Below are 10,570 nucleotides of genomic sequence, written 5' to 3' on the forward strand. Positions count from 1 at the left end.
GCTTACATCACTGCTTGACCTAAGTTCTGCTTCACAGGAGTAACTCCATCTTAATTTCTACACAGGGTTAACTAAAACCCATGATAAAAGTGAAGCAACAGTGAACTCAACAAGTGAACAAGTAAGCAATACTTTTTTTTCCTTAAGAGTTTTTTCCTCGAGAATCTAGTTTATTTTGGCTCCCTCAAACAGTTATTTCCCTCAACGGTCATTTAGAAAACAAGACTCATAGACAAAACACAAATATAGAAGTAACCTCGCCGTGGGGTCGTAATTACAGTGTAAGACAGGCGATCCCAAAGCAACCTGAGAGCCTTGCCCTGATTGGAAAGAAGATCTAGGCGATTAGTGAAAGATGATTCCTCCATCCCTCGGTCGTGTTTATCTGGGAACCACCTCCCGTAACTGCGGAGACCTTTGTAGTCAACGGACGAACGTCGTCATTGGCGGAAAACCCTGAATCATTTTACTACGGCCGCTAGCTGGCGCGCTCAGGAAACCTGACCGCGTCCGAAGCCTATCCTCCGCCGATCACGCCCGGGTTTCCTGGGTTACGGGCCTCCCCACGCTCTCTTCCGGGAGGCGGCGAGCATACGCTCTCGGCGCGTGACGCAGTACGTTTTGGTATAACTACGTGACGCGCGGCGGTCGCTTTCTCTTTGATCGCCCGACCGCCTTTCAAGATGGCGCCGGTGAGTGAGGGTGGGATTTTGGTGGGAGCATGTTACCCCAGTGTAGATGATTTTTGCCATCTAGCGAGTTGGGGATCTCTCATTTGAGATAAAGGGAGGGTAGAAATGGAGACTGGGTCAGGAACACAAGCACGATGTTAAGGTTCTCAGTTGTTTTTCGAGACACCTGGCGACTGCCATGCGGTCTAGTGGAGTTCTAGGTGGGCCCGGAGTTTGGATGAGTGGCGCTGGCAGCTCAAGGAAGGAGGTACAACGACGAACCGGACTAATGGGACAGCATTGAGCCATTTCTTTTCAATCTCGCTTCTAATAATGCCAATGCTAGCCTATTCGTTTGCGCTAGGAAGGAGATTGGGTAATCGGACCGGTCTGATGGCCTTGCCAGAGCGGAGGGAGCTCCGAGGCTACAAAAGTTTCAGAGAACTTTAGAACTAAATTGGGGAAGAAGTTTCTTTAATATCTCATGAAGAAACTTTTTAAAAGATAAAAGTCAAGACTCGCAGATGTAAAAGGAGCGTGCACCAAAGATTTTATGTTGTTAATTAACAAGGGAATCAGTAAGATATTTGAAAGAGCATTTGAAAAGGTAGGTATATGCGACAATTTACCAGTTCTAAGTTTTGGATATTTGGGGGCGGGGGGTACAAGTTACTCGGCTACCTAAAACCAAACTGGCATTAGTACTTGGTGTCCTTTTGGGTGGCTCTAATTTGGAGATGGCATCTTCTGATAAATACTGATTTGTCTGTTTTCAGTATATTGTCTGAATGTAATTGATAGTAGCCACAGCAGCATTTTACTTGGATAGCCCGATTATGTGTATTGGTCTGAGTGTTGGGTATGAAAAACTAAAGTTACGTAATTTTTTAAAATTGAAGGTCTTTACAGGACCTAAGGTCCCCCTCCCCTCTCACCTTTAACAACATAAGGATTTAATTCTCTAGACTTGAGTGGATAGAATATCCTATTCTGGCACATAATTGAGGTTGGGCAAGGTATTGTGTACTACCTGTGTCCCATAGGGCCTGGCCTGTAGTAAATCATATCTGATAATTTAAAATTGAATGTCAGTGGTCTGGAAAATATTAAAAGCCCATAAAACTTAACTTGGTGATTGGAAAAGAATGGGCTTCATTAGACATTCCGTGGGTTTCAGTTTTAATTTACAATAGAAAGTAAGATTGATCCTTGTATTAATCTTTTCTGGTTGTAAATACAGGATTCTTTGGAATTTACTGATGAAGGGAACTAATAATAGTGGCTTGCCGTATGCTTCGAGCTTTCTTGAGTTTCACTTTTGAGACACTTGCATGGTGGGCAGGGAAAATTTCCTTTGGATTTTACAAAAACTTCGTTTAAACCAAGGAGTGTACCCCTTTTCACACAGCCTGGCTGAGAAAAAGGGTATATCCAATAGCTATGAAGCAATTTTTTAGAATTTTGGACCATTTCATATATATACGTATATAACATCACAGTACATTGTACATCTTTGGGCTGCTACAGATTATTTAAAGTTTGTATATAAAGTAAGCAAATTGAATAGTTGTAATTATGTGAACTATCTGTAGCAGAAAGACAAGAAGCCTAAGAAGTCAACCTGGAAATTTAATTTGGACCTTACCCATCCAGTAGAAGATGGAATTTTTGATTCGGGAAATTTTGTAAGTATCACTCTCCTCAGCTTGTTTTTATCATTGTAACAGAGTTCTTAATGATTAAAGTATGTAATATTTGATTTTAACCTAAGCTCTATTCCTAGGGTACCTTCCCTAGTGAATATCTAGGGTTTTCTTCCCTAGTTTTGCATGTTTTCTGTTTTAAAATAGGAACAGTTTCTACGGGAGAAGGTTAAAGTCAATGGAAAAACTGGAAATCTGGGGAATGTTGTTCACATTGAACGCTTCAAGAATAAAATCACAGTTGTTTCTGAGAAACAGTTCTCTAAAAGGTTGGTATTTGTTTCCCATAATACTTTAGGGAAATTATGGTAATTGTGAATATTTTATAGAATACATAATCCTTGTGTTTTCATAGGCAGGAGTAGATGTGTTGATGATAAGGTCAGGGAGATACAAACAGAAGTGTTTTGAACTTATTAATGGCCTACGTGAATGGAAAATATGTTCAGTAACTGGGCCAGTTACTTAGGCTGGTTGTCAGCGTAATTTATTGCTGGAATACAGGCAAGTTATATACAGGGCTCCTGTCCAGTGCATGGTAGTCCCTGAAACCCAAATTATATATGAACTTTAACAATGTTAAATGTTTTAATATTAGAACATGTTGCAAGAAACAGGTCTAATGTGTAACATGAAAGTAATATCCTGAAGTAATATAAATGTTTTCTTATACGTGTGGTTTTAAAGTTTTGGTGGTTTATTTAGTAGAGGCAGCCAGTCAAAGGTAAAGTCTAACATTTTGCCAGTTTTAGTTCGTTTAATTTACTTAAATACTAAGTATTTATATGACGGCACTCTTGTAGGACTGGATAGCCAAGTAGGCAAGTAACTACCACTAAGGAGCTTAAATTCTAGTGGAAAGAGACGATGAAATATTAAGTAGTTGATAAGTGCTGTGTAAATGCATAAAAAGGATTTCAGGGTTGATATTTTTAGATAAGGTGGTCAAGAAAATCTCATCTAAATGAAGTGCTGGAGTGAGACATGAAAATTAGGGAATTCCCAGTTGTGGCTGAAAAAGACTGGTGGTGGAAGCTGAATACTATGAACCTATTGTGAGAATAGGTGAGCCGGTGGTGTTTTGGACTTAAGGAACAGTGCATGTTAGCTGTGGTTATGAATTCATCACTAGGGATTTGGGGATGAAAGATAATGTTCTCAAGGATCTTACAGACATGCACATAATTATTATAAATGCAATCCTGTAATTGCTGTGTTGAAGGTAAGAGATAGGACATAAGAATTTGCAGAGAACCTGAGATGGAGTGAAGTATTCCTAGCAGAGGGAACAACGTTAAGAAAGGACAGGGAAGCTCAAGTACTGCTTGATAGTTCAGAATTGATGTAAAGTGTAAATGAAAGAGAGTGGCTGGAGTGATGAAATTAGACCATGTTCAAAGCTTTATATAAGGACTGAGCCGTATGTTAGTTGAAAATGTGTCGATAAACTTGTAAATGGATTCAGCCCTGTTGATAGGTTTCCTTTTGTTGATCATGGAATTGAGGTTAGGGAGGTTAATAGTGGTGAAAGGAATGTTAACAATTTAGTACATAATACATTTAAGGAATAAAATTGTACATTAAAAGGTAATCTGGTTATGGCAGTAAAACTGAAGGGGAAACTACTATTGCTCTTTTTAGCTTCAGCATAAAGGATGTTTATTTTAGGGATATGGGAGAATAGGGTTTGTAGGGCATCAACCTATTGTAATTGGGGTTGAATGGCCACCTTATTCTTAGATCCCCAACAACCTTGAACAATGTTGGATACAAATGAAATATTTTGGAGGGAACATTAAAGATAAATGAATACAACTGCATATCTTTTATATAAGCCTTTGCATAGTAGATAATTGTATTTCTTAATGAAATTCATGTCTTTATTTTAAAGGTATTTGAAATATCTTACCAAGAAATACCTTAAGAAGAACAATCTTCGTGATTGGCTTCGTGTGGTTGCATCTGACAAGGAGACTTACGAACTTCGTTATTTCCAGATTAGTCAAGATGAAGATGGATCTGAGTCTGAAGACTAGATGAAGCTGCCCCTTACAGGGTTTTGCTTGTTAATAAAACAAATGAAGCATGGGAAAGAAAGAAACATCTAGAAATGGACTTTTAGTTTATTCGTAAATAAAAAGCATTGTACTCTGTATGTTAAGTTTCTGCCTCTTTTATTTAAGTATATGCCATTTACATGATTCTGGGCTTTCCTTTGATAGTTTTTATAAGCAGTATTTAAAGAGCCAATAGCTGGTAGAAATTTTTCAGGATTTCTGAAATTCATTCTTTTATGGGTGTCCTCAAGTTAAAGTATGTAGTGTTGTATAGGAAATACTGAAACACTGTGTTGTGTATGACTTTATATAGTGAAATATTTAAAATTCTCTTGACAGACTTAAACATTTTTATAGTGTGTAAATTGCAATTCTGAGTGCCTAGAACAGTTCTTACACATATGTGCTCTTATTGAGTCACTCCTGCCCTCTGCTTCAGAGGATGCTGACTTAGTATAAAAGCTGTGGGTGAGCATGGTACTGCTCTAAACCAATGTTTAATTGCCTATTAGACATCTCCAACCAGATGCCTTGTAGGTACTATAAATTCAAAACCTTCAAATCAGAACTCTTCATATCTCACCAAATCTCCTTCTGTGTTCCTTGTCTGTCCAACTCAGCCAGTTGGAATCTCGTTTCCTAGCTCAAGCTTCTCCCTGCTGGTAATTCTAAAAGTGGTGGTCATCTGTTGCTTAGTTCTCAGTGGATGGCCCCTTTCCCCTAAATAAAGTAGCCTTTGAGCAAATAGAATGGTTTGGCAAAATCCAGATTGCGAGAGAGAGAGAATAATGGGAGGGAGGTACTGGAGCTGTATCAATTTTCTTGGTTTTCCAGTAGTCCCAAGTAATGTGTGTCTTTCTACTTTTAACCTGAAAGTGGTGTCAGTATCTCAGATACTTGGGCCACGGGCCCTGATGGCAGTAGAAATAAAATAATGCCTTGACTATTAGAACCTAATGTACAGATTTACATAATTGGTTTGGGGAGTGTTGGGAATAATTTCATCAAGAGTGTCAATTCCCTTGACCATCAAGGACTTGTTGAGGTGCTCCCCAACGTTAATGTTCTGCTCTAGTGCAGCAACGCCTTCGTTCTTTCCTAGCTGTAATAAGCCCTTAACGGCCCTGTTTGAATAGTTCATGTTTTCTACCAATAGTTACCAAGATCCTCCTGTCATTCTTTTGTTGAGCATTGTGGATACAAGGGAGTAAAAACAGCCTACTCCTAGTATGGTTAGGGAAACACCAAATAATGCTATACAAACTGTTTCAAGTACAACAAAGGAGAGGAGTTTCTAAAAGCAATTTGATCTAGTCAAGGTAACGAAGTATTTGAGCTGACTTAAAACAGACATGGTAGTAACTGGGAAAAGGGAAAAGGGTGTTTTGGGCAGAACAACATAGGTAAAGTTCTCAGCACTTTGAGAATCTGGTTGGTATAGAGTACATCTGGAATAGAGTGGTGGTTATGAGGAAAATTTGGAAAGGTAAGGTGGAAACCAGCCCATGCAGGACAGAAAAACGTTTTAATCTTGAGAGCAATGGGAAGCTACTGAATTTTAAGTGAACAGTAATGTGATCCAATGAGATGCGCATTTTGAAAAAGATGTACGGCTGCATTGTGGAAAATTGTTTTCAGAGGGGTCATCGTAGATGCAAGGAGACAGGAAGGTATATGGCAGTATCCTGTGGTTATGGTAGGTAGCATTGGGGTGTTGGAGGAGATGGGGAAAAGTGGACAGATTTTAAGAGATTTCAGAAGATAAAATCTGGGACTTGGTGGTAGGGAGAAGTGTTGAGGGTGACATAATTGACTAGAAGATTGCATATGCTGAGTTTGGTCACAATAGGGGAAGGCAGGAGTAGGGGGGAAGTTCATTTTAGGCCAGGCTGAAGTTGAGGTCCACAAGATGTCCTTCTGAGGAAGGGTCTAAGTGAAGATGTCCACTAGTCTGTGCATAGGTGATAATAAACAGTGGGGAGGGGTGAAATTGCCTGTGGGGAGTGTAGAGTGAGGATTAAGTGTTGCAGACACCAAATGCCTCTATTCATCCCCTAGAGTGATCCTTCCAAATGATCTGATTGTGTTATTCAGATGTTTAAAATTATCCTTCAAAGTTAATTTAACATTAATGTGTGTTCAAGCCTGTGTACACTAAACCTTTAAGGAGTTGGCAGGTTAGTTGAGACAAGCGAATTTATTTATTTAACAATTTATTGAAAGCCATCTGCAGAATGCAGTATCACAAGTAGAAACACCTGTCTTTGTGAAGCTTATACTCCAGTGGAGGAAGACAGACGGTAAAGTAAAATGTATGGTACATGGTAAATATTATGAGAAAAATAAGGGAGATAGGGAATGTAAAGAGGAAGGAGTGTTGCACTTGTAAATAGGGTCAGGAAAGGCTTTACCAAGAAGGGCTCAGCGTAAAGACCTAAAGGAGCTAGTGGATCCAACTAGATACCTATGGGAGAAGCATCCAGGCAGGCAGAGAGACTAGCAGAACAAAGGCCCTGAGGCAGGGGTGCCCCTGGTATATTCAAGGAACAATAAGATTTCTGTGGTCTGAGCTGAATGTGTGGTGGAGAGTAGAAGGAGGTGAAATTAGAAAGGTGAAAGGGGTATGTGTGTGTGCTTGGCAGAGGGTGGGTGGGGAGTGGAGGATGGGGTGTATGAGTTCCATTAAGCCAAAATGTAGCTGCTTAAAACTGTCAACTTATGGTTTCTGAGGGTCAAGAACCTAAGAAGCAGCTTAGCTGGGTGGGTCTGATTGAGGATTTCATGAAGTGAAAGGCTGTGAGCCTTGGCTGCAGTCATGCAAAAGTTAGCAAACTACTGCTTGTTTTTGCAAATAAAGTTTTATTGGAACTGCAGTCCTGAACATTATTTTTCATATTGTATAAAATGGCAGAAGTGAATAGTTGCAATAGGGACTATAGGACCTGCAAGACCTAAACTATTTACTATCTGGCTCTTTAAGAAAATCTTTCTTTTGGGCTTGACTGGAGCTAATGATCTACTTCCAAGGTTGTTGGTAGAATATGTTTCTTGCCAGGTGCATTCTGCATGGAGCTGCTCATGACATAGCAGCTGGTTTTTCCTAGAGTGAGTGATCCAAGCCAGGAGGGGAAAGCAACCAAGATGGAGGTTCCAGTGTTTATAACCTAATCTCAGAAGTATTATGCCATTGCTTCTCCTTTATTCTATTGAGCACACAGACCAAACTGGGAAGAGTGAGAAGGGATTGCACAAGAGTTTGAACACCAGGAGGTGGGGATCTATCCAAGGCCATCTTGGAGGCTGGCTACTGCAGGAGATACCAAGTAGGGAGAGCTGTGCAGGCCATCTGCTTCAGCTATTTTCCTGAGTACAATGAGGAACTACTAGTAGACTTGAGCTGAGAAGTGTAATCTGACATATTTTAAATGAATGATTACAGTGGAGTATTTTGTTAGTCTATGGTAAGAAGCTACGGGAATTCAGAGAATCTCAGACTAGGCATTCCGGCACGTGACTTCACAGTTTGGAAGCTATGAAGAATAAAGTCTTTCTGAAGGGCTAAAAGAGTCTCAGATTTTCTTTGCCTTGCAGCATCTCTACATGAACTGAAAAGTTTTTTTTTAACTTGATTGGTTTTTGTTTTTTAATTTTTTAATTGGTATATATTTTTCCATTCAATTCTGCTATATGTATTTGTATCCATAAATAATATATAACATTGTTTTGTGTCATTTTATAATTTGCAAAGTGGTCCCAACCTATGTATATCCTTTTGAATTTATACACTGAGTACAATTGTTCATGAGATTTGTGTTGATACGTACAGATCTGGTCAGGATTTTTTTTTTTATTTCTATGTAGTTTTCCATTGTATGAATATTTACATTCCCTGTGATTACCAATATTATTTGAATTTATTTTTACTATTTTTATTTTGTGTTTTTTCTGTTTATGCTTTTCCCTTCCTGCCCTTATTTAGGGGGAAAGGGAGTATCATGTGTTCTTCTTCTTCTTTTTTAATGGTTAACCTTATCTCCCAACCCCTACCTGCTGGCCCTCCACACATACAACCTCTGGCAACCACCAGTCTGTTCTTCATATCTATGGTCTTGGTGAATATATATTATATATATATATATAATATATATATATATTATATACATATAAGAAAGATTACATAGTGTTTGTCTTTCTGGGACTTATATTTCATTTAGGATATTGCCCTCGACGTCCATCCTTCTCAAAAATGTCAAGATTTCATTCTTTTTTATGACTGAATAATATTCCATTGTGTGTGGGTATCACAATGTCTTTATCCATTGATGGACATTTAGGTTGTTTCCGTATCTTGGCTATTATAAGTAATGCTGCAGTGAACATGGTGGTGCATCTATCTTTTTGACTTAGTGTCTTCATTTCCTTTGGGTAAATACCCAGAAGTGGAATTGCTAGATCATATAGTAGTTCTATTTTTAATTTTTTGAGGAATCTCCTTACTGTTGTCCATAGTGGCTGCACCGGTTTACAGTCCTACTAATAATGAAGATCTTCACCAATACTTGTTATTTCTAGTCTTTCTGATAACAGCCATTTAACAGGTATGAGGTGATATCTCACTGTGGTTTTGATTTGCATTTCCATGATAATTAATGGTGTAGAGCATCTGTTCATGTCCTTGTTGGCCATTTGTATATCTTCTTAGGAAAAATGTCTATTCAGATCTTCTGCCCATTTTTTAATTGGATTCTTTTTTTTTTTTTTTTGCTATTGAGTTGTATGAGTTCATTATATATTTTGGATATTAACCTCTCATTAGGTATATGATTTGCATATATTGTCTCCCTTTCACTATGTTGCTTTTTCACTTTGTTGTTCATTTGTTGTTCATTTCATCCATAAACTTGTTTGTTTCTCTAAATTTTAGTGTTTAAAAAATAAGGACTCTTAAAGCATAACTATTCTACCATTATCACACCTATACCAAATGAACAATATTTTCTTATGTTATTCAATGTTCAGTCAATGCTAAATTTCCCCATATACCTCATAACTTTTAAATTGTGCAAATCAAGGTTGTAATAAGATCCAAGTGTTACAATGAAATGATGTCTCTAAAGCCGCCTTTAACCTAGAGATTCTGACTCTCTCTCTCTCTCTCTCTCTCTTGCCCTACCCCTACTCCCCAATTTATTTGTTGATCAAACTGAGTCATTTGTTCTGTAGAATTTTCTGCAATCTGAATTTCCATGACACGCACACCCCCCAATCCCAGTGGTGTCATTTAACATATTCCTCTGTCTGCTGTGTTTCCTGTGAATTGCTAGTTAGATCTAGAAGCTTGATCAAATATTAGATTCAAGTTTGATTCTTTTTTGGCTAGAATACTTATAGCTGTCATTGTGTACATCTATTAAGAGTAATATAATGTTTGCTTTCCTCTTTTGTCATGTTTGTTCCGCTGATGACCACTGCCTAGATTCATCATTTCCCTAGGAGTTGTCAAATGGGGAAACTCTTAATTCTATCATTCTTTTTTCATTTATTGGCTGGAATGCACCTAAAAGAGGTACTTTGCCTTATCAACCCCAAGGTACAGTTCCTTCCTATAAGGAAGGTAGGATAAGTACTTGCTTCTTTTCTGTTATGTACTAATTTTTCAAGTTAAAATATTTGATATGTTTTACCCATTATAATTACTTTTATTGATACTCAAATGGTCCCGTATTTGACCAATGGGAGCCTCTTCAACTTGGCTCCTGAGTCCTGTGACATAACCTCATTAGCGTTTTATTGCTTCCTTGGTCTCTCGTATGATAAGATGTTCTAGCTCTTCCAAATTTCCTTCCCCAGATCTGGAATCATCCATTTCTCCAAGGAGCTCTGGATCATGTTCTAGGTGCTAGACATGTTCATTGCTATTGTGTTGGTCATTGTTTCTCGGCCTTTTCAATGGACAGAGCAAGGAAATAAATACATGTTTGTTTTTCAAAATATGTAAGAAATTTATATTGATACTTCCAATTCAAATTTAGCACAACAGAGTTTTTACCTCATCCATTGTATCATCCTATTTCCTTTCTCCATGCTGAAAATTTCAATGGCACTAACATAAGTACTTACTTGCTTTACCTCACAATAC

General features: G+C 38.3%; 1 protein-coding gene across 2 annotated transcripts; it reads left to right on the forward strand.

The window, feature by feature from the left end:
- Positions 1–534: 534 nt before the first annotated feature.
- Positions 535–4,529, forward strand: RPL22L1 (ribosomal protein L22 like 1). 2 transcript variants are annotated; one of them, XM_036075616.2, is made up of 4 exons: positions 535–692; positions 2,264–2,356; positions 2,522–2,643; positions 4,266–4,529. In XM_036075616.2, the coding sequence occupies exons 1-4, from the start codon at positions 684–686 to the stop codon at positions 4,408–4,410; spliced, it is 369 nt and encodes a 122-aa protein (XP_035931509.1). In that variant the 5' UTR covers positions 535–683; the 3' UTR covers positions 4,411–4,529. The 2 variants fall into 2 exon arrangements, with proteins under 2 accessions (XP_035931509.1, XP_035931510.1); XM_036075617.2 differs by having other exon boundaries at positions 565–692; positions 2,267–2,356.
- The last annotated feature ends 6,041 nt before the right edge of the window (positions 4,530–10,570 follow it).

The sequence above is a fragment of the Halichoerus grypus genome, chromosome 1 (assembly GCF_964656455.1).
Source record: "Halichoerus grypus chromosome 1, mHalGry1.hap1.1, whole genome shotgun sequence".
Classification (NCBI taxonomy): Eukaryota; Metazoa; Chordata; class Mammalia; order Carnivora; family Phocidae; genus Halichoerus; species Halichoerus grypus.

Excerpts from the sequence above, each read along its gene's own strand:
- RPL22L1 (XM_036075616.2), top strand. Across the intron at positions 2,357-2,521 it reads TTTTTGATTCGGGAAATTTT|GAACAGTTTCTACGGGAGAA; the intron begins GTAAGTATCACT and ends GTTTTAAAATAG. Across the intron at positions 2,644-4,265 it reads GAGAAACAGTTCTCTAAAAG|GTATTTGAAATATCTTACCA; the intron begins GTTGGTATTTGT and ends TTTATTTTAAAG.